At 55.7% G+C, this 23,962-nt stretch overlaps 1 protein-coding gene across 4 annotated transcripts in view; it reads right to left on the bottom strand.

The window, feature by feature from the left end:
• Positions 1 to 23,962, bottom strand: part of CUX1 (cut like homeobox 1) — a 371,970-nt gene that overhangs the window by 70,949 nt on the left and 277,059 nt on the right. For 3 of the 4 annotated variants that reach the window (XM_040456056.1, XM_040456058.1, XM_040456055.1), the window contains 5 exons: positions 22,841 to 22,945; positions 15,909 to 16,097; positions 7,271 to 7,329; positions 4,196 to 4,244; positions 3,295 to 3,391 (listed from right to left, as the gene is read on the bottom strand). In XM_040456056.1, coding sequence (XP_040311990.1) covers positions 3,295 to 3,391; positions 4,196 to 4,244; positions 7,271 to 7,329; positions 15,909 to 16,097; positions 22,841 to 22,945 — 499 coding nt within the window. The remainder of the gene's footprint in view (positions 1 to 3,294; positions 3,392 to 4,195; positions 4,245 to 7,270; positions 7,330 to 15,908; positions 16,098 to 22,840; positions 22,946 to 23,962) is intronic. The other variant, XM_040456057.1, reaches the window with a different exon arrangement.

Here is a 23,962-nt window from a genome sequence, read left to right as displayed (position 1 = left end):
ATCTGTCCACTCCGTAGCACCTTTAACGTATTTCAGAGTTAAAAGGAAGTACGAGGAAGCAGCAGTATCTCATTGCCTCGGTCACCTGATTTTTCTCAGAGCGAAAGTCGTTAGCTCTTGGCTGCTTCTGAGAAGACGGGGAAAGGTGTAATTTGCACCTGAGCGGGGGCTGGGCTGGTCCGGGGTGGGGGTGGGGATGGGGGCTGGTTCTTAGCGGTGCTTCCCCGCCTCACCTCTTGCGCACCCAGTAGGGTGCGGGCAGCTGGGGAGGAAGGGACCGTGCGTACTTGAACCCGTGCTTTGTTTTATACTTACTAGCTGTTTTTCCATCAGGTTCCAGGCCAGAATCACACTGCACAGTTTTAACCCAAATGCACAGCTAAGGACATGCTGCTTCCTAGGTTTTTACTAACTGCAAAGAAAAACACCTGCCTGCGACATACCTTCAGACCCATTTCTTCGTTTCGGTACTTCCTGAAATAGTCTGTTCAGGCTCTGGCCTGGATTCTCTGTTGAAAAACAAGTGTGGTAAGAACAAAACAATCAGGGGGACGGTGGCGTTGACGCTATGGGCTGTGTGACATGACGTCTGAGCCTCCTGTCACTACAGAAAGGGCTCAGGGCTTCCTGTACACCTCGGGAGGTACTAGAAACTTTGAGAGGCCCTTCCCTGGCTGGCCGGCCCGCAGAGGCCAAGGCCCTGCTGTGGAAGATCAGACAGACCTAAGGAGTGGCCCACGGCGGCACCGCAGCCGTGAGGGTCAAAGGGAGGGGGCACCGCCTGCCGCCGAGCGCGTCGCCCACCAGCCCCCGGCACAAAGCTCACATTAATCATCCAAAGACAGTCAATTTCAGTTAACATCGCCACAGAAAGCTCAACGTGCCCTGTGCAAATCGACGCTCCTGGAAGCGTCTCCCTTCCCTGTTTGCTGCGTCTCCAGTGTGTCTGGTAAGACTACCCTTCTCTACCACTGCTGGTCGAGCGGAATGATCCCGTCGTTCGGGAGGGAAGGGGATTCTTTCAATCAGGGATAGGAGTGGCTGTCATATTTGTGGAGGGTGGGGGAGGAAGGCGGTTTTCATAGAGCTTTCACGGATCTTACTCAAGGCAGGCTGGTGTCTGGCTGGTTTCGGCTAAAGGAACCACTAATGGAAGGTCACTCCGGGAGAGAGCTGGCCACGGGACACACCCCCCGTGTGTGTGGGAAGAGGAGGGGCACGTGGCTGCTGCTGCTGTGCTGGGGCCGGGCGCTACCCGAGGGCTCCTCCCACGTGAGGCCAGCGCCCACCGCCAATCGGCCCGCTGGACGCGACGCGCGTCGGGACGTTGTACAGGATGCGATTCCGTCCGATTTGACGGGTGGCACTTTGGTTCTGAGTTTACTGCATGCGGGGGGCTGAGCGAGTGTCAGAGGCCAGGCCCCCCGTATCTGTCGGCTCCGGCTCACGCCGCCGACCTTCGGACCCCAGAGATGGTAGCGGCGAACGGAATTTTTTTTACCTGCTGTGACGCGCGGACGTTTCAGCTCACACACACGCGCACGCGCACTCACACACAACTCCGTGCCGGGCTCGCACGCTGGCACCACCCCGCGAGAGCCTCTCACCTCTTTGTCTGCCTTGGATGCTGCGAAGAGCCAGGATGTTCTGCTCGTCCGAGAGGAACTGCTTCATCTTGTGAAAGGGCTCCTTGCCGCGAACGGTCAGTTTATTCCATGGCTTGGGCCGGGCCAGAATCTCGCTCACGGACCCTTGAGACAGTCCCAAGACATAATGTCCGAAAATGCGCTGTCCGATATTGTGCTTGATCAACTGTTCCTTCACCTGCCGGGCGATTTCCGCAGTGTCTATCTCCTCGCCCTCGGAGACGCTCCCAGCACTTTCTGACTGGCTGGGAGACGGGGCCATGCCATTTACATCTGGGCTTTGTTGTAATGGACTTTGGGAAGATATGGAGTTTGTGCTGTATGGACCTGTTGAAAAAATCACGCTTGTGCTTCCTGCTTCCTGCATGGCCTTGGAGTAGAAGGACTGCATTAGCTGTCGCTGGAGGAGAGAGTTTAGTGCAAATTTTCCCGTAGAAGCCAGGGGCAGGCTGGGGCTTGCCAGGGATGAGCTGAAAAAGTCTTGCGTTAACCCCGTTGGTGAGAACTGGTGTGTACCATTAGTATTGGAAGCCTGCTCCCCCGTGTTGCGGGGCAACTGAGGAGGAGGGGAGGCCGGCAAAGGTCCAGGACGCTGACTCTCAGGCTGGTCTTTCCCTTTTCTCCTGGCTGACCCTACAAGGAAGGGCAAACATAATGCATTATGGGGGATTCAAAAGGGAAAAAAAACCAAGACCAAAATGCAGAGTTTGCCCCACAAAAGGGAAAAAAAAAAACCAAAAAGTGCAGATTTTACAAGGGCCAATGAGGTGTGTTGGTCTGTTTTTCAATTGAATTTTTAAATTAGCCAAACGAGGCCCCCCGAAACAAGCAACATGCATTTCATGTTTGCACCTTTCTTGTACGTTGCAGCCTGGAGAGTCCCCTCGACATAGATTTAAAGTCCTAAAGTGACAAGGAGCCGGTACCACACACAGTAAAGAGTCGACAGGTCGCGGGGCCTCTGATCGGGCCGCTAGCATTCGAGCTATTACCAGAAGGGCCCCACCTGAGGAGCAGCAAACACTGACATTTTGGGACCAACGGGTTCTCTCACACCACTTGCTCTGAGGCGAATGCACTGTACCGAGTCCACTCGATCGAAGGCACGCACATTTTAAGAACGAAATATCATCGGAGCCCGAGACACTGTTAAACGGTTTACCAGCTGCCAAAACCAGAAGCAGTCAGTGACGCCACCATTTTGGGACGAGCAAAGAAAGGCTAAGGACGGGGGATGCGCTCCCAAGGAAAACCTGACGAAGGAAGAAAAGCTCCACTGAGGCTGGAAGGGCCGGGCCTCCGCAAGCAGCCCCGGAAAACACCACAAGAGAGAGGCCGCACAACTGGGAAAAGACCAGAAAAGCCAACATCCTCCGAGTGTCCCTCCTGGATGTCCTGCAACACTGGCTCTAACTGACCTCCGCAGGCGCTCTGCGGCCACACATCCGGCCTTGACCATCTTTAAGCGGGGCGGGGAGGGGAGGGGAGGAGCAGTGAGGAGGACCAGGAGGAGACCAAGCACTCATTAGTCAAAGCTGTCATCAACCGGTGATGTTCCCGTCATGCATCGGCCCAGACTCACGGTTCACCTTCCTCTTCCTCGACCCCCGGAAGGGACCGAGCACGGCACGCGATGCCGTCCACCTACCGCTCAGGTCGCTGTTGGAGATGCGCAGCGCGGCATTCTCGGACTGCAGCGAGCGGTTCTTCTCCAGCAGCAGCACCTCCAGGGGCTTGGATGCGTCCTAGATGGGGCAGAGCAGGGCTCACCGCGGGGCCCGCCACCCTCCCGCTCCCCGGGGCCACCAGAACCCCACACCCCCTGCTCTGATGGCTCGTGCGCCCGACTCGGCTGACTCTGATACGTTACAGAGATCTGCCCTCCCCTGAAGATGGTCACGCGCACGTGGGAAACGCTCGAGTTCCTTTCCAAAGGAATGCGTTCCACCTGGAGCTTTTACGTCTTCTTTTACGTCCACGTGGCTTCTAGACAACTAATCATGCTCTATTCCGTCCCCACGTCCAGGGAGTCTAGACCTGTGCCTCATCGGGCATTAGAACTGGCTGTCCGAAGGTCACTGCAGAGGTTGCCAGCCCCAAAGAGTCAGCTGCCGTCTGGGCATCAGGAGTGGGCTTCTGTTTGGTGCCTCAAAGTCTACGCGGCCACCAGGTAGACAATGTGCCGCTGTCATCTTGCCCCGTCCCTTTTCCACGTGAGGCAGCGGATAATAAAAGCCAGTCCATTTTGGGCGGGTCTCTGACATAATCTAAGACTGTTTTTAGCCATGTTCTTAGTGCCCGCCCGAGTTAAATCACAGTGTCACGTGAACCGAGTTACCAGTTTGGAAAACACTGACTCTTCTCTTCTTGCCTCTTTTTACATTAAAGATAACGTGCCTGAACTTGCTTAAGGTTCCTGAGAAATTGCTCGTCAGCTGCAGGTGGGAGGTTTCATAGACATTTCGAGCTCGTGATGCTCGCCCGGGGACGGACGAGTGAGCACGGCGAGCTGACCCTCGCACACACTGAAAGCAAATGAGACCGTGTACCTGTGTCCCAGCTCCCTCGGACGGTGCAAACTCCATGGATTTCAGAATGCTGTGAAGAGCAAGACAGAGCAGTCATTTCCCCCGTGTACCTTTGACGACCGCCACACTCACGAGCACGGACATCAGTTTCCTGCACTCCAGGAACCGAGGAACCGAGAGCTCTAACCACCTCCCTGGCAGCATTATCATCTGATAGTGTCTCTAGAATAGCTATTCAACTAGCAGTTGGCCCGCAAAAGTTTCTTGCCCAGCATGTAAATCATTCCATATGGAATCACACCAGGGCTGTTCAGAGTATAATTTTAAAGTTGAACACAGACATAACATTGTTGCAAGTGGAATGTATTTGTCAAGCGTACAGGGAATGTTAAGGTTGTAAGAAGGAAGCCAGGGAGAGAAAGCTCATCCCTCCTACCTGCTCCCGGGGCCAGACGCTCGCTTGGTGCCTGGCATCTGGGCCCCGGGGGAAATGGTCAAAGAGCAAGTCCCAAGTTGGATGGCTCAAAGGCTGGTTGCAGACCTACTCTGTGGCCCCTGGTGGTGTGGGGGAGCAGGACTATTTCTCCTTTGTCCTCCTTATCACTGAAATCACTTCGTCCAGGCCTGTTTCAACAAGTCCCACAGCCGAGTTGAGTGCAGGTGCCCAGAACCACTATTTAAGGGGACACCCTTTCCTTTCTGTGAGCCCACGTGGCCCCAGGAGCTCGGGAAGGTGAGTAAGAGCCTCCGTAGTCCCAGGCAGTGGGCCACCTGTGCTCTCCCAGAGTTCTTATGGCTGTGACTCTGGCCCCTGCCCTCTTTAAGCTCCACGGAAGTGTCAGAGCATGGTGTAAAAATGCCCAGGGCCCCAGGAGACCACGCTCTGCCATTGCCACCGTGGCAGCCAGTAAGGAGCTGACGGCTTAGTTTATCTGTGGTTATATCTTCAGAGTGGCCCTCGTCACGTAGACTAAGAAAACAGGAACAGAAGAGCAGCTGCGGGGAGGGGTGGAGCGGGGGGAGGGAACCTCATAATTTTATTTTATGGTGAGCTATTGAAATAATAAGAACTCGGGGCCCCACTGCATCAGCCAGGAGAGAAGTGACGAGCAGTCTGGAACTTGTCTTTTTTTATGGCCTTCGTGTGCGCAACTATATTCTTGTCTGAGATCTTTAACATCGTGTAAAAAAAGACCGGAGTGAGTCTATGAGCTTAGACCCCAGATACCAGTATCTTTTCAATTTATTCAGCAAATTTTTACCGATGACCTATTAGGTGCCTGGCACTCGGGAGGATCAGAGCCACTCTGCCCCTCACCCGTGTGGACTCCGTCGGCTGTCATGTGCGTAGAAGACAAAATCCAAAGAGTGTGTGAAAGTGAAAACCTGGTGGGTCCCCCTGGCGGCAGAAACCCCATTGGGTTGGAGACGGGGTCTGTCTCAGGAGGAGTCAGTGTCTCACAAAGGCCTGGAAGGAGCAGGGTATTTTACAGACCACCAAGGTGGGCAGGGAGCCCGCAGAGGGGATGGGTATGGGGACTGAGGCGTGTGTTTGGGAGGGCACTTGGGTTGAACACATTTCAGCAGCAAAGCCATCCCAATGGGGCATTCGGATGCAGACGTGGGGCTGAGGTGGGGCCTTGGTGCGCGCAGGTGCGACAGAAAGGGCCTCCAGGACTACGGGTGCGGTTCTGGGAGGGGCCGGGGGCTGGCATGCAGTGGCTGGGCTGGGGGCGAAGGCCTTCGCATCAGAGTTTTCTGACTCAACACTAGAAGGCACACAATGTTTCCTTTTGCGTGGGAGGAAGAGAGGGAGGAGGGGACGTGGGGACGGGAGAGGCAGATCTAGAAGGCCGGACGGGTAAGTAACGAACGCCCCACGGCTGGATCTGCGTGTCGGCAGGTGTACGGGTGGCCACAGAGGGGTCGCGAGGCTGCCTGTGGCCAGAGGGGGCGAGACTGTGCGGGGAGAGCCGCGCGCGCTGGGCGTGGGGCTGGGGAGCCGCCTGCAGGCAACTCCCTTGGGAGGCCGGAAGCGTTCGTGGCCCAGCCAGGGCGATGGGAGACCTGGTGGCAAGAAGGTCGAAGAGGCCTTCCCGTGGGCATTTTTGGCAAACCCGAGGGATCATTAAGAATACAAAGAACAGCATGGCAAGGGGGTGTGGCCTATTTTAAAAGGAGAAGTTAAAAATATCAGCAAGAGAGAGGAGCTGGTGGGTTGGCAGGGGAGGGGGAGGGGGCCCAAGGTGCAGGGGGAGGGTCAGCCCGGAGAGGTGGGAGGGAGATGCCGGGGTCAGAGCGGGGATCCGGAGGCCAAGGGGGAGGCTGCGGGACGCCAGGAGGTCAGCGGAGGGGTTGGCGGGGAGCAGAAGGACCCTCATTCCAGCAGCAGTGGAGAGCACAGGCCTGGAGGGCCGGGTGGCTGTCTTCGCAGTGTTTGAGGGCCCAGCCACGGAGGCAGGGACGCTCAGGGACAGACTCTGCAGCCAGACTGGGGGAGAAGAGGGCCCTTTGCACTGTGGGGGCTGCCCATGAACTCCAGGGCTGGGCGACCTTGGCGGGGGGGGGGGGGGGGCGGGGGGGCCGGGCGTCTGAGAGGGCCGGGGGCGGCAGGGAGGCCGGGCGTGGGGAGGGGACTTCACCTTGAGAGTGTAAACGTTAGCACTGGAGGGGTGACAGGCTTTTAGCTGTTGCCTCTCGGAGGGGAAACTGGACACTGGGAGAAGAAAGTCCTGGCACCTGCAGGTGGGCAGGGGGTGGGAGGCCACGGGAACTCTTTCGACGGGAAAGCATTTCCCTGCTCTGCTCCTGTTCAGGGAACTTCTGTCTGCAACACGGCCCTGTGTTTTATAATTGCTTGAAAGGCAATGTCTCCCTTGATTCTGTGCGTGCTGGCCTACTTTAAACGCGCAGAGTTTTATGGAAAGTCCGGAGAATTCAGGCACAGGCCTGAGTGCAAACGCCCACGGCTCTGGGCGGCCCGGGGCAAGGACCCGTGGCTGGTCCCCCCACCCATTCCTGGTGCAGAGTCTCCTGAGCAAATGTCGCTGAGGAGCCCTGATTGGCAGGTGGCCGAGCAGGCGTCTCCACACTTACCTTAGTTCCTTCTTCACTTCCTCATAGTCAGCCTGTCCTTTGAGTTTTTCTTCCAGTTGCTGCAAACAGAGGAACTTTATTAATGGCTGTGTCTGAAACCGGTGGACGGACTTGGCTACGAAACAAATGTCTGTGCCCCCCCCAAATTCGTGTATCGCAAGGTGGTGGTGTGAGGAGGCGGGGTCTTCAGGGGTGACGGGGGCGTGAGGGGGGAGCCCCATGGATGAGACCAGCACCCTCATCAAAGAGACCCCGCAGAGCTCCCTTGCCCTGCTAGGAATGTGAGGACACAGTGGACGGACAGACGGCAGTCCGTGACCCAGGAGAGGAGCCCTCACCGTATGCGGAATTTGCCAGAGCCTCGATGCTGGACTTCCCAGCCTCCAGAACTCTGAGAATAAAATGTTTGTGGCTTAAACCCCTGGCTTAGGATGTTGTGTTATGGCAGCCTGTGTGGACTGGGACAGCCATCGCCGACTGCACTCCCTCTGAGCCATCCAGCCATCCCTGAGGGGGAACACCGGCACCTAGAAACAAATGGTGGTGACACGTGGGGTCGCCTTTTGGCCCTCACGCTTCCGGTCCGGCGCGCCTGTGTGTGTGTGTGAACGGGCACGGTCGGGTGTGAATGGGCCCGCGTGCAGGCGTGGTCACACACAGTGTAGCATAAAACCTAACCGAGGTGGGACAAGGCTTTACGTAAATGGAAAAACAGAACAAGAAAAGGCCATTTTGTATGAAATACCGTGAAACGGCAAACAGGACGGAGAGAAGTTCTCAGCTCTTTAAAATCAGCGCGTGGCTTTTCCCGAAATATATTAGGCAAGCTGACACAGGCAGTCAGTCGCATGTCAACACCTCTGGCGGGGACCCTGCTGACAAGGGGTTCGAGCCCTTCGTCGTGGAGCGCTGGCATCGGGAAAGAAGAGCATTCGTACTCCCAGACCCCCCGCCCCCCCCAGATGTGGGCATTTTAGGAGCGGAGACCCATTGAGCTGGTCGGTCTTTCTGTCGGAATCCCACGGGAGGACCCTCGGAGGGCAGCTGGCCAGCAGGGCCAAGGCGGGGCACAGCCGACTCCCTGGCCCTCGCGTGCCCTTCAGAGGGAGGGCGAGGTGACACGCTCCCCTGACAGGATGACTCTCTGACGTGCTCCATCAGGGTCTGCGAACTCACGGGGCATTGATGTAATCGGTTTGCACAGAGCTCTGCAGGGCTTTCTTGCCAGGAGAGGCCGTTAGCTGTGGGTGGTGGGCAGAGGACACGCTCCTCCGTGAGGGTGTTTGGACTAGTTTGCCTTTGACCTCCTGCAAAGGGGAAGGAGACCAGACCCAGCTGGGGAAGGGGATGGCAGACGATTTAGCAGGTTTCCGGGCCTGGGGGGGAATCGACAGCGCCTTCCCATCTACAGGGTTCTGCGTGGCCAGCCACGACCACAGCTACAGTTTAAGTCCGGCTGAGAATGTTCTAGAGTTTGGGGAGGACATGCCCATCCGGCCCATCGGGCCGGATGCTCAACCTGCATCGCAATCTGCCTGCTGTTCAAGGATTCGGGTGTTCTGTAAGCTAAACTCATTTCGCTCCTCTTTCCCTGTCGTCTTTGCTGGCAGTTTCTTGTGTATTTCCATGGTGTAAAACTGCTCTGCCCTAGTTCCTTTTAATGACCCTTTGTCAACTTCCTAACGGTTTCTCGTCCTAGTCAAAACGGCGTCCTAGTCAAATGGGGGTAGCATGCAGTCACATTCCCACACCAGGGTCTCTGCAGGTGCTCTTGAAGAAGTGCTTATGTCCCTCCCCTACGATCACGTGCAGGGAGCACTCCCAGACAAAAGGTGATCTGGCACCAGGCCGGAGGTCAGGGGTGCTGGATTTGGGACACACGCACAACTTGGTCGTGTTCAGGGAACACGAGACAGACAGGAGGGAGGGCAGGGAGAGGGGAAAATACGGAGCGCTTCCGAACCCGGTGCGGCACGGAACCTGGAGTCAGTTCCGTCACTCCTGAGCTGGATACCTTGGGGCTCGGTAATGAGTGTTTCATCTGTGAAATACGGGAAGGGCAGCAACAACCCCAAAGGGCCAAGCAGAAGAGCACGGGGCAAGGTCCTGGTGCAGATGAGGCGCCACAGGGCCTTTGATGTGGGGCTGTCATCACGGCCCAGCCTCCCAGGGAGCATGGCTTTGCAGACCTGTGATGGGCCCTAATTAGAAGGTTTTAGGACTGGAGCTGTGTAACTTGGTCGGATGTGACATTTTTCGCTGAGAACTGAATAGCTTTTGCTGAAATTTGTCACCCCCCTGGGGGCATCTTAATCAAGAAGAACCCAAGACCGCATCTGTAAACCTCTGATGTTCATTTCTTTGGGCAGATGATTGGATGCGGGCTGGCGGGGCCGCCTGACAGAGCCTGTCCTGACCCGTGAGCACCTCGAGCCCATCTTCACCACGGTCTCTGGGGAGTGCGATGTCCCCAGAGCCACACTCGTAGTGGCGTGAAGGGGCAGGAGGCACACGGCCTGTGGTACCAGATAGGCCCACCATGGAAAAAAGATCAATGGTCCTCTGCTTGGGCTTCAGACCAGAAACTCCCTGCTGGGTGCCTGCAAAGTCTAGTTTCCAAAACTCTCAATCTGGAAAGGCAACAGGTACTCCGTCTGTTGTTCTCTGTGGAGGAAGGCTCCGCTCCGATTTCGCTGGTGCTCCTCGGGGTGGGCCGGGTTCCGTGCCCCAAACGCGATCTCATTTAATGGTGGCATCGCTTCTGCAGAGGTGACTGTCTGCCCAGAGAGCAAACGTGTCACTGGGTTCTACCATCAGACCTAGTTAGAGCAGAGGCCGGCCGCACCTGTCGGTAATTCCAGGAGGAACCGAGAAGGTGCGTGTGCTGAGGCCAGACCAGGCACTCACTGGAAGCCTGGGCTCCGGAGCCCGACAGGTCAGGGCCAAGGCCTGGCTCTGCCACTTAGTTGCGGGGTGACTTTAACAAGACACCGAACTCAGTTTCTTCATGTATGAAATGGGGGTCTTGGTGCACACGGTATAGTGGTTTGGGGAGGACTGGAGGAAATAATGCTAAGTGCTTGGCACGCGGCAAAACGCTTCGCAAATGGTTGTTACCGTTACCGTGGTTGCTAGGACTCTAACCCTGGGGGGTGGTACTGGATAGACTGTATGATTCTGGAAGGGACTCTCCGGTTCTGAATCCAGGGGCTCCCCTTATAGAGTTCTCCACATCCCAGCTCCCCGGCAGACCCACGGAGGAGGAGCACGGGTGCCCGGGGCAGCGCTGGCCGTGAAGTGCCGGTGGCAGGCAGGCAGCGCATCCAGTGTGTGCAGCATCTGGGAACCAGGGTATCTTCCGGAAAAGGTGCTTGGTGAAGGAACCCGCCGGGGCTTTAACAGAGAGGTGAGAAAAGGTCAAGGGTCAGAGATGGGCTGCTGGCCCACTCCTGGCCTGCAAGGGTGTCCCCTTGGGTGAGGGGCTCACGCCTGTCGGGCCTCACGCTCCTCATCTGGACGACGGGTTTTCAAAGGGCCGCGGCGAGGACACGCAGGACACACAAGTGCCCCTCTGAGAGGACCACGTGACGTGGGTCACGTCCGTTCAGTGACAGGGAGCACACACGTCGTTCCGGGAGCTCAGGAGGTGCTCGTCAAATTGTCTTGAATTGCTAGACGAATTAATTATCCAGAGGAAGTGCTTAAGAACCTGGCTAAGCCTTGAAGAATTAAGGAAATTTAATTTGAAACGCAAGGCATACTGGCGTGTGGCAGACGGGTGCCACGTTTATAAAAGACGCCTCTTGCTCAAGTTCTGACACGCCTGCCCCCTGTTTTAGGGCTGCCAAATGAAGGGGCCTCTGAGGCAGAGACCCTCGGCAAGGCCCTTCTTCCGGCCGGCACAGCAGGGGTCGGGCAGTAACATATCTCTGCCCCAACAGAGATGGTGGGCCGGTCAGGTGGGGGCACTGCTGTGGGCAGACGCCTCTGTCGTTCCTCCAGAGATGGTCAGAGCCAGGCTTTCAGCCGTGTTTTCTTAGGAGCGACAGCGCCGGCCAGGGGCATCAGGGTGTGACCCCTGTCTTCATGGGGACCACCGGTCATGAATGAGGAGGTGTGACCGGGCTCCCGGTCCAGGGCGGTGGCGGTGGGGGTGGTGGCGGTGGGGGGAGGGGGTCTGAGGCCCAGCCCCTCAGGTAGACACTGCATGTCTGAGGTCCAGGCTTAGGATTCCACCTGCACGGGGAGCCCGTTTGGTCGCCACAGTTCCTACTAGAATTTAGGATCTACAGATGCTGGGTGTGGCGGGGTGGGAGGAAGCCCAGAGGGCCCGAGGGCACAAGGCCAGGCCGTGGAGGGGGAGTGACAGTTATATTGGAGGGCTCGCTCCCGGCACGGGTCACTGCCAGTTTCCACGAGCTGTGGTCCAGGTGTGACCTAGGCAGCCAACTCCTTCTCACGGAATGGCGCCATCACAGACCAGGAGGGCCCAGGCTCCGTGCTCAGGCCGCCTGGATGTTGCCCGTCATGGTCAGCTAGGTGTGCCGCGATCCGAGGCGGCCTGCAGGTGAAACGCCTCGGTCCATCTCCAGGTGGCCAGGGGCACGGGTGTCCTGCCAAGAGGACGCGCCGTAGGTTCCCGTAAGTAATCAGCTCCTGAAAACGTTTCCAGTAATGGGTCCGGGTTTACAGCCACTCTGGAGGAGCCCACTTGTGGCCTCCCGCTCCTACCTCAATCCTCACGTGGACCTCGAGGCCGCTAGCATGGAGCCCCTCAGGTTTTCAGAGACTGAGTCCTCCAGCGTGCTCTCCCCCAGGGCCTCGCCACCGCGGCCGCGCAGATCGCCTCTGCTTCCTGCACCGGAGCCACCTTTGCCTCCTCTTCCCCATGGAAACCTCCTTCTTTCCTCTCCCTGACTCTGTGCTCACAGCGTCTTCAAGATCCAGCCAGGACAAGGCTGTGGGGAGCTCGGTCCCAGGCTCCCTGCTGTCGGGACGTTTGAGGTTCGGGCTCGCCTGTGCCATCCAGGCTAAGTCAGTCCTGCTGGCGGGCAGGCGCGTGCACGGGCCTCTCCTCACCTCAGTGACCTCCTCCGTGAGACCGGATCACCATCACGCCTGCTCGTGTGGTGAGCCCGAGACATCGATGGGACGCTCACCGAAACAGGACGGAAGGCGGCCTCAGCGCAGAGTAAATCCACTGCCGGGCGAGGGAACCTACGTGCCAAAGAGGCAGCGTCCAGGATCAAGGGCACCAAGTGAGTCTACGGAAGTGGTTGTTTCTTTTTTCGTGGCCCAACTCCCCGAGGGACAAGGCGAGCTCCACGGTGGCTCAACAGGACCTTGCAGGAGATGGGGGTGAGGGGAACAGAGAGTTGGGGAGGCATGTGGTTTGGAGACAGCCTCCCCCAGGTGATGCTAATACACCTGCCCACCGCCCCCTTAGTGGGAAGTACTCATCTTTAAAAAATATACCTTCTCCTAATGGGAGAATGGCATTCTTTTAGCTAGCCTTTCTTATAAATAGCCATTTTAAATGGAAGCTATTTATCGGGAGCTTTATTTTCTGTGCTTTAGCAAGTAGAGTGCAGGTGACTGCCTAATTATACTGCCTCCGTATTGAAGTGCTCCAACAGAAGACCACAGAATAGAGTTATCGAAAATAGCCGGCTTGTAATAGCAGTCGGGTTAGTTCATTAATTACAAATACAGAATTGGCCCGGACAAGTGGCACTGTGCTTGAGCACTTGTCAGATGAGACAGGAAGAAACATCACCCACGTCTGAGCGTGTTTCACCGTCTAAGACTAGAGGGTATGCCGCTGCGCGTGGAGAGCGATGCGTTTAGGGTGAATCTGGCTCGAGAAAGCAGAGCACGGCGGGAAGAGAGACTGGAAAACATCCGCCTGTCCATTTATCCTCACACGGTTGCCAATCGATCGTCGAGGCAAAGGGAGGAAATACTGGTTGCGAGAGATGGAGAGTTTCAAGGTGTCAGAGAAAGCGAACCAGTGAGTCCCCAGATACGGTCCATTTCAGTGCTACCACCAAGAAGTACTGTACTGGTCGAGAAACCCCAAGAAGCCGCAGCGTAAAGGCTCTGCCCGTTATGCCTTGTGCCCTGTGGGATCAGCCCCACACCCCACCAGTGACTGCCATCAGGCACAGGAGCATCTGTCTCAAAGACCATCGCCAACATGCATGGCAAAACCACACCCGATGTCAAGCAGCTGAGCCGGGCCTGAAGCCTCAGCATCCTCAAGCGGCGGTCCCGATTCGAGCCCCACGCGCCGCGTCCCAGGGTCCCCCAGAACTGAACGACACGGCCCAAGAAGGAACAGGCTGCGGCGGGGCGGGAGAGGGAGGAGGAAGAAAGGAAAGCCCCAGGGCAAGCTCAGGTGCGGCTCCTGGCTGCTTCCGAGGGACCGCTGCTGGGTCGGAGACCCGCCCCCTGCCACCACTGCGGAAGCAGCAAGCTGCCCCTTTGACAGGTCTCATTCCTATTTTCTTCATAACTGTATTGCTGTTTAGTTTAGATTTGAGACTATAAATTATACACATTAGGAAAAAAAAAAAAAAAGCCCCGGGAAGGGAACTGGTTCAATTAACCTCGTTCCTTTGGGTGAGGGAGGCATAGAGGCGTTCTTTGGGGGATGCTGATGCCTTTTGCGTGCGGATTCAATATTGGGGAGATCTTCACTCCTGGTGACAAGGGGTTAAGATAATGAGAATCAGAGTCTTGTTACTAGAGGATATGTTTTGATTATTAGATCGGATGAAGATAAGGGAGCGGTAATTTTGGAAGAAGTATTGCCAAATTGTTTCATTAACTGCACCGTATTAAAGAATTCCCCCAAGATACGGATAAAGAACATTAATTTGTGAAACTGCGTTTCATTTTTTTTTTTTTTGAGAAGGCAAACATTAAAACGTTAACTGATTTAGAAGAAATTGCTCTATAATAAAAAATGTAAGGTCTATAGCCTCCCTCTCATAGTCAAATGCGGGACTGTATCTGAGTCAGACCCCTTAACTGTAACAAAGGAGAGGAAGGCAAATTACCTAATAATAATGCCACTGCTGGGGTCAGAAATGGCTATAACATGAGAAAATTAAATTTAATCTAGAAATAAAAAATGAGTGCTAGTGCTCACTGGGCAGGCTGATGGGAGAGTAAGAAACTCAAGAAGAAATAAATGCCACGGGTCCGCAACCCTCTCCCCAAAGTCAGCAGGACCGGCTCTTCCGAGGGGCCCAGGCACCCAGTGGTTCCTCGGACAGTGAGTGAAATCCACCCCGAAGGGGCCAGGAAGAGACCAGGGGGGATGTCCAGTGGGGGCCCTGAGTCAGCGAGGTCAGGCCAGCGAGCTGACGGGAGCACAGAACCTGTTGGAAACTCGCCTCTGGGTCAGAGACACGGTCGTGCGCTGGGAAGGAAAATGTCAGTTTAAAAAAAAAAAAATCCAAACGGGCCTAACTACGCCCTGGAAGTACTTTCTATAAGAAAAAGTTTTCCTGATGTTTTTGTATAACTCATCTGGACGTACTGCATTTAGTATACGGACGGCTGTGCTCGGCCGTCATCCATGTGCTCTGCACACACACGCGGGGCAGGGCGGGAGGCCCGGGAGGGCATCGCCCAGGCTGGGGAGGCATGGCGGAGCGGGGGCACATCTGGCCCAGGAGCTGGGCCCACACGTCACTAGTCCTGTCACTTAGTGTCAGACAAGCTACCTCCGAGGCCCCATGGCTCTCTGGTGCACCACAAACCTAGGGTGCGAGGATTACCTTCACGTTACATTAGCTGCAACAGGCTGGAAATAAATCAAGTGCAATTATTTTTAAAAAGTATACTAAAAGGTTGGCAGAGCTGGACGAACGAAGGGCACATCTGTGCAGGCAGCTTGTGACCAAGCTGCCTTCACCAGCAAGTGCACAAAGTGGCAGTCTGACATCCCGGGCTGGGAAGCATGGCCACGGGTGGGCGCGGGATGGGGCCTTCTACCAAGTGCTGCCTGCAAGGGATGGCCCATCGAGGGCAGTGCCGTCCAGGCAAGAGCTGGTAAGGGTTCAAAGGCACTCTCCCCGTCTTGGGCCCCAGGACCCTGCTTCTAGTTCCCTCACGGAGGCTCAAGGTTGCCCTACTTGCGGTCAGTTCCAGACAAGATGCTCTCCAGAAACATCTGACGGCCCCGGTGCACCCAGGCTTCTGACAGATGTGTCCAGGGGATCCTCACTGTTCCCACAGGAGGGAAAAACGCTTGTTGACGGTTGGAGTTCAGACCAAGAAAAACCTAAGCGGTCACTTTGGCTTTCTGACGGAGAACAAATTCTCACCGTGACCCGTGCAGATTGCAAACATGAGATCTACTCATTGCAACAGCCAAGACGGGGCAAACGAATAAGGTGGCTTCTGGGACAAGGGCTCCTGCCACGGTCACTACACCCGGCACGTACCCCCGATGCCGGGGACAGAAGCAACCCACTGAGGGGCTGTGGGTGTCAGAGGGGAGCCAGAAGAGCCGTGCCAGTCGCCCCCCCACCCCCACCCCCAGGGCCGTGTGCGGAGGAAGGCGGGGCAGCGGGCAGGCGCGCGGGTCCCGCCCTCCCTCGGCCCGCGGCCCCCTCGGCACCCTTACTTTGAGCGTGCTGTTCTTGGCACTCAGCTGCTGCTCGAGCTGGGAGATCTGGCTGGCCGAGTTCTCCCGCAGCTTCGTGAGGCTGGCCTGGAGTCTCTGCACGTCCTCCACCAGCTGGGCGATCTCCCGCTCTTTGGCGGCCAACTCCACTTCCAGGCTGGAGCGGGTCAGCACCTCTATGGCCTGCTCCTGCGGAGGAGAAAGGAAATGACAAAGCCCCCCGGGGTTCGGGCAGGGCTTGGGCAAGGACACGCAGGTGGAGGGATGCGGATGGTGAGCTCAGGGTGAGGCGTGACCTCCTGCCTCCGCCGGGACCCGCCAACACCCTCCCTGCACCACCTTCCTGTGTGCACGGCAAATGCGACTGGATTCGGCCGGCGGACAAGGATTTACTGGGTGCCCACCAGGAGCCGGGCGTACAGTGAGCACAGGACAACGGTCCCTGTCGTTACGGAGCATCCAGCCAGCGGGAGGAGGCTGGGCATGCGAGCCGCATCAGATGTGTTGGCTGATAGCATAAGCGTGTTGGGCGGCAACCAGGCCATCAGGAGACTGAAGCGGGGGCGGGGCCCGGGGTCAGACTTGGGCTAGGTGGTGGGGTTTTACTGATTTGCATTTTTTTAAAGTTTATTTATTTTTGAGAGAGAGCGCGCACGTGCGTGCAAGTGGGGGAGGGGCAGAGAGAGAGAGAAAGAGAAAGAGAAAGAGACAGAGACAGAGACAGAGACGCCTAAGCAGGCTCTGCACCACCAGTGCAGAGCCTGACAGGGGGCTTGGACCCACGGACCGTGAGATCATGACCCGAGCTAGAATCAAGAGTCAGAGGCTTAACGGCCTGAGCCACCCCGGTGCCCCGGCAGTGGGGTTTTAATAAGATGGTCAGGAAAAGCCCCGTTGACATTGTGACACCTGTGCAAAGATCTGAATAAGGTGACAGAAAGGGTCCAGCTGTGTGCTGGGGGCATGAGCGGGGGAGAGGCAGACAGAGAGGGAGAGAGAGAATCCCAAGCAGGCTCCACACTGCCAGCACAGAGCCCGATGCGGGGCTCCAGACCCACGAGCCGTGAGATCATGCCCTGAACTGAAACCAAGAGTCAGACGCTCAATTGACCGAGCTGCCCGGGTGCCCCCACTTCACGGGGATGGAAAACACTAGCGGCTACAGCCCCAGCCGGCAGGTGCAGCCAATCCATCCCACGCACGATGCGCTGGTCACCGACTTCTCACGTTGGGGGACAGCCTGTCATCAGGGAAATAACTTTTCAGATCTACTGCCCCCTCCCCATGAAATTAAGGACTTTTGTCACTTAAGAATGTCAAATTCTGTGTGTAAAGGAGTGACTCTTTTCTGTTTCTTTGGTTTGTGTCGTATTATAAAGTGGGTTCATTTCCTCCTGACTTCTGGCAGACGTGCACATGGCCCTAGCGAGCGTCTTCCCGCCAGCTTATTTAAAGGGCGCGTGCTGTCCAGATCAGCTCTGTCCAGAGTGTGCTCCGTGGCCTGGTGCCAGCTCACAGACTGTTGCTGATACAGTGAGACACGCAGAGAAATGCAGAGTGAGCATTTAGAAACTTGTACAGCAGTTCGCCACGGCTGTGACGCTCTTACTATCTTTTGTAAAACCATCGGTCTGCAACGGATCGGCAGTGAATAAGCCAACAACCCGTCCTTGGCCACAGAGAGTTTGGGGAGCACCACGCCAGCCAACAACCAAGGTCAGGAGCCACGGGGACCCGAGACAAGTCCTCCTGGCAACGCCAGGGGTTAGGGCCTGGGACACTAGTGACAGAAACACCTGGGAGCCGTGAGAGGGAGAGGCGGGGGTGGAGTGTTGGCAGGAGTTGTCAGAAGGAAGAGGGGCTCCATTTGAGGGTGGGGGCACCACAGGAGGGCAGAGAGGTCAGAAAGAGCAGGGACAGGGCATAAGGGGGAGTGACTGATGCCGAGGCCAGCTTGAAAAGGACCGAGCCTGCTGCCACCTGATGGTGACCGACTGCTCAGAAGGGTGACCAGAGGCGCCTTGAGGTGGCGGGCTTGGGGACCCAATGCAAGGGATATCTGGGGAGGTCAGACTTATGGGGGGTAAAGACTGAGCCACAATATCTAATTTATTTATCAATTTTCCAACCTGAGGGATGCCAGCCATAACAACAGTTTCGAGTGCTCTTAGGGAGAGCTGGTAAAACAAGCCAAATTGGGGGATCCGGGATTTTAAACGGGCAAGTGCAAGTTCACAGACCAGGGATCAGTGGCTCACATGATATGTGTAAAAACAGCAGCTCTCACTGCTGAACCTGGATTTAGGCTGGGGACCTGGGGGCAGGCAGTCCCAGAGGGCCATCTACTCAACGCCAGGGTCCTAGTCTGGCCTGGCCACAAGCTGGCCGTGTGAGACCTTGGGCACATCAACTATGTCTCAGGCACCCAGGCCAGATTCCTCATTCATAACACAGCCAAAGCCATTTGGGTCTTACATAAGCTAAATGAGATGAGATCATCCACCCAAATCAGTAAGACCTTGGAAATGAGACAGAAGAGAGCATTCTACTTGAAGCCCAAACGTGGCTCACTTCCTGGCTGTCCCATCATGAAGACACACGGGAGACAGGAAGAAGCAGACAAGGGCCCAGGAGACGGTCACAAGGAGGGTCAGCACCGCCGGCTCCCTCGTGTCTGTCTGGGCCTCAATTCAGTTGCACCCGAATCACTTGGGGGCTTCGGAAAATGTATGGGTTCTGGGCTCAACCCTGGAGACACAGGCTCAGGGAGTGTGGGGTAGGACCCAGGAAACTCCCCGGCGAGTCTGATGGGGTTCAGGGTCAGGACCCTGGCTCGGACAAGCCTCTCAAGGAAGGAACAGAAACTGACTTCTCCAAGTCTGACAAGAGGCCCGGGTGGGCACCACAACCAGGTCCCCAGAGTCTGTCCCAGCAGGGACGTACCCACAGCTCTGGGCTTCCACGACCCAGAGGGGGTCCTACGCTCTTCACGGGTGCCAGGTCTTGGGGGTGGGGGCTCTGACAGCTCAGGAGCCAGGAGAGGATGTGAAAATACTCTGCAGAGTCTAAAAACATTACAGGGACACCCGGGTGGCTCAGTCGGTTGAATGTCTGACTTTGGCTCAGGTCTCGATCCGAGGTTTGTGAATTTGAGCCCCACATCGGGCTTTGTGCTGACAGCGTGGAGCCCACTTCAGATTCTCTGTCCCCCTCTCTCTGCCCCTCTTCCACTTGCACTCTCTCTAAACTAAACATTAAGAAAATAAATAAACATTATAAAAAGAGGGTGCCTGGGTGGTTCAGTCAGTTAAGTGTCTGACTCTTGATTTCAGCTCAAGGTCATGGTCTCACAGTTTTGTGAGTCTGAGGCCCACGTGGGGCTCTGGAGCTGGCGGCACGGAGCCCGCTTGGGATTCTCTCTGCCCTTCCCCCACTCACGCGGTCTCTGTCTCTCTCCAAAACAACAACAACAACAACAACAACAACAACAAAAACAACTTAAATGAACATAAAAGCAGAAGCTATTGGTGGAGGACCCCAATGAGTTATGTCCCTTTGAACTCCGTTCACCTCCCCTCTCTCCCCAGTTGCCTGCGTCTGAGTCCTGGATAAGCTACGTGATGACCTCTTTTCTCCGGCGGCCGTTTCCATATCAAATAGGGATGAGATGCCAGAGCCCCATGCAAGACAGGGAAAATCAGGGAAAATCGAACTGTGAAACGAAGGCGCACCTAGGACCTGAGACTCAGAGACAGATGCCTGGACCTAGGCAAATACCTTACTTACATTTACTCCCGCAGGGGAAAGATGAGGCCACAGGGACCTCAGTTTTACTCCTCTTTCCTACCGACCCCCCGTATTTCTGCCAACACCAAGTGGCCAAAGTAGGCAGACTCCATCCGGTAGAGTCACCTGGTAGGTTCGCCTGCCTGATGCGTTTTCTACTGTTATGGTTTGTTCAGGTTCAAGGGGTGGCCTGAGGTGGTGTCCCAGAGCCCTGGACTAATACTGGTCTATAACTACTTGACAAAGGACCTGAATATGTCCCGTCTCATTCAACGCACACGAAGGAGAGTAGCTTGACGTGGGGGAGAAAGAATGCGTTCTGGAGTAGGACAACTTAGGATCAAGTTCTGCTTGGGCATTTTCTAGCTCTGTGACCTTGGGTACATTACTTAACTCCTCTGAGCCCGTTCCCTTACTTGTAAAACGAGGATAATAAAACCTACTTCTAATGACTGCGGTGTCTTGAGGCATAAACGAGACAACCATATAAAGCCCCAGTGAGGCCCCTCACGCAGAGCTAGAGCTCGCCGAGAGACGGCTCACCTTCCAGAACAGGCGATTCCGTTAAGACACCCAACGGATCGGTTTTGGCTTTTGCTAGATCTATAGACTCTACTGTTTCTCTGCCGAGTCCTGCCAGCCAAGCCCAACAGATATTTTCCCGCTGGCCCCGTTTCCTATGTTTGCTCCCCGACCGGCTGGGGCTGGGGCTGGAGCTACTGGGAACGCACACCCGGGGGGAGCCCTGGCAGGCCCGCTCCTGGAAGGCTGAACCGGAGCCATGTAAACACTGCACTTAGCCCATGATGAAGTGTTTAAGCGCCTCAAGGACCCACAACTGACTCTACCTGCAAAAACATTCATTTCCTCCTGAAATGTTTTGGTTGCTACAGTCCAGGATGGTGCCAGAAAGCCCTTCAATCAAAAACCTTTAGCTCAGGAGCCCCGTGTAGACACGGAGGATGGACAGCTTTCTCGAGAGAACCCAAGGTGACCACAGAGGCTGAGAGACGCCAAACCGGCTCCTTCCTCGAGGGCTTCCCCTTGCCTCAGCGTGGCGCTGGGTCCAGGGAGGTACACTTGGATCAGGGGACGGTGACAGAGCCCGTGGGACACTTCAGGTAAAATTAATATCAGGGTCCATGAAGTTGGGATGGCCCCTTGAGTGAAGAATTTTTCTGTTTTCGGAAACACTTAAATCACGTTTTAGTTAATATTAATTAATTAATATTATTATTTTAAGTGATTTTTTAAAATGGTTATTTCTGAGAGAGGGAGAGCGCGCGCAAGTGGGGGAGGGACAGAGAGAGCGGGACAGACTATGCGAGGTGGGCTCACTGATAGCTGAGAGTCCAATGCGGGGCTTGAACTCATGAACCGTGAGATCACGTCCTAAGCCAAAGTCAGACATTTAACCGACTGAGTCATCAGGCGCCCTTAATTAATTAATTTTAAAAATTAAACGTTGACTTAAGGAAAGAATACGAAAACCCCTTTTTTTTTTAAGTTTTTTTAACGCTCATATTTTTTGAGAGAGAGAGAGAGAGAGAGAGAGAGAGATGGAGTGTGAGCAGGGGAGGGGCACAGAGAGAGGGAGACACAGAATCCGAAGCAGGCTCCAGGCTCTGAGCTGTCAGCACAGAGCCGGACGTGGGGCACGAACCCATGAACTGTGAGATCATGACCTGAGCCGAAGTCGGATGCTTAACCGACTGAGCCAACTGGGTGTCCGGAAATCCATTCATAAAAAGGGGTCCTAGCACTAAAAGTAGGTTTGCTCCTAGGGAATAATTTTACAAAGACCCAGTCGAGTCCTGGCTTAGCCCCTGCGGGGCCCAGCGTTCTGGGGCAAGGGGTGCACAGTCCAGAACTTCCGCTTCCTCATCTAGGTAAAGAAATGAAACACCCGCCTCACAGGTGAAGTAGAAGAATGGCTGTCCGACCGACGTGTGAGTTATCACAGCAGCAAGGCTCCTGGTTAGACTGTGCCCTCTCTGGAAGGGCCTGGCGCCTCCCCCCCCACCCCCCTGCTCTCCCACCGTCCACTGCGGGTCCTGGCACACGGCAGGCACCCTGTAACTCTTTGTTAAAGAAAAGGACACTTAAAAGCATAATTCACCCACCACAGGTGACAGGAGCTGAAGGGCCTCAGGGCCACTCACTCCTACTCTGCACACGAGGACACTGACGCTGCACAAGTTTGACTGCCTGAGGTCTGTGAGTAAACAGGTTACGAGTCAGCGCTTTGAACCCAGGGTTCCCGGATCAGACATGGTGAGGCCAGCCGCAGTAAGAGGAACCGTTGAAGCCGAATGACACAGATTACAGGTCAGGCCTTGTTCTAAGCTATTTGCTCATAAGAACGTCCTGGAACCCTTACAAAACCAGTGATGAAACCCAGGCTCAGGGAAGGCAAGTTCCTTGCCCCAGGTCACACAGCTAACGAAAGGCGGGTCTGACCCCAGGGGCGTGGTTCCAATATCCGGGTCTTAATTCCGTGCTGCCCTAAGTCACTGCTCAGAGCCAGAAGGTGAGAGCCTGTAATCTGATAGGTCCAAGCTGCCTTGCTCAAGCTGGGAAAAGTTCCGGCTAAGAACAATCTTTACTAATCTTAGAAAAATCCAGAAGCAAAGAAGGGACCGAGACGAGTGCCTCGCTCCTTCAGAATGCTGGCACTTCCAGAGAGATTCTGCTGTTACGCAGACTCCGAGCGCGTTAACTGTGTGATTACTTCTTGGGCCCGCCCTGCTCATCGCCAACTGTTTTCTCACTCTGGAAGGACACATCGAGGTGGAGACCAAACCTCCAATTTTCCAATGTGATTCTTGTTCCACACCCCCAGCCCCCTGCCAGCCGTCTCCCCACAGGCCTAGCCAGGAAGGCACTCCCTCTGGGAGTGAGGGGGATCTCCCGCCTCGGCCTCTATGCTGGGCTGGCGACCAGGTAGCACTGATGCGCCATCGGCATAGTCCTTCCTCTGACCCTAACGAGTGCCGTCCCCAGACTGTCCGAAGCATTCCCGACCAACACAGCACCGGTTCAACTGTTTTCCCCCAGATGCAACATTCGTGAGCAAAGGCAAGCAGCCACAGCACAGAGGTGCAGACGCGAGGCGCACAGAGTCCCCACGGGGCCGGGCTACCCACCACGTCCGGCGCCTTCTGGATCTGCGAGGCCAGCTGGAGAGAGTGGTTGGCCGACGAGAGCTGTTCCCTCAGGGTCTCCGCCTCTCTCTGAGCCACCTCTGCCCTCTGAAGGAAATGAAAAGAGTGAGAAGAGAAAGTACATTCAGTTTAACAACTGACAATTATTACAAGAACATTCATCAATTCGCGCCTGACTGACTATAATTGATTTTCCTAAACACTCAACCTAATAAATGCTAGAAAAAAAACACAGAATGTGATGGATTTTTATTTTAAACAGTACAAGGAAGAAATAATTGAGCGATTATGACAGTAATTTAACGCTAGGAGCAAGGAATCCCCTGCTGATACTAATGCTCCGGCCCACTGAATTTCCCAGACTGAATAAATACAAGTGGAAATAGAGTCTTTTGATTCAATTTCTCTCTATTCTCATAGACCAAGAAGATTTTATTGCAGGATCACTCCTGGGAGTAATTCTCACGGGTAAACAGTGAATTAAAGACACTTTGGCCGTTCTCTTCCTAAAAACACGCACAATGTTGTGGTTGTTTTCCTTCGGCAAGTATTTCCATAAACGTCCAGGGTGTAAATGTCACTTCTTTTGTGAGGTCCAGGCTTATTTCAACACATTTAACCCTTCACCTGGCCAAGCTGGCCGAGGCCGGCACCCCCAGGCAGCCGGGGCAACCCGGGGCCGCAGGCGGGAGGGCGGCCGGGCCCACTCGGGGTGAGGAGCCAACCGCAGGAAGGGGGCCGAGGAGGAAAGGGTGGACCCTTGTGCTCTTTGCAGGTCATTCCCAGACGAGGTGACCAATGCTACCGGATGGCAAAGCAGGATTTCCCACCGGACGAGACTGGGACACGCCAGTGCCCGCCGCCCGCGAAGGCGCCGGGGAGCGGCGCAACCGGGGCAAGTTACCTCTGCCCACGACGCCTCCACCGTCCCCGCCAGAACTGGGGACACAGTCACCTTCTCAGGGACCTCGCGGGGATTAGCGTCCGCCGAAGTATACTGTGCTCACAGCTCATCCGCAAGCGTCTCGTGAACAGGCTCGTCCCGATTCTACAATTGCGAGGCAGACGGAACTCTGAGACGGGGCGGGGGGGGGGGGGGGGGGG

Source organism: Herpailurus yagouaroundi, unplaced genomic scaffold (genome assembly GCF_014898765.1).
Source record: "Herpailurus yagouaroundi ecotype Mexico unplaced genomic scaffold, PumYag 216, whole genome shotgun sequence".
Lineage (NCBI taxonomy): Eukaryota > Metazoa > Chordata > Mammalia > Carnivora > Felidae > Herpailurus > Herpailurus yagouaroundi.
The sequence above is the reverse complement of the archived record's forward strand: the minus strand, read 5'-3'. Positions and strand labels throughout refer to the sequence as shown.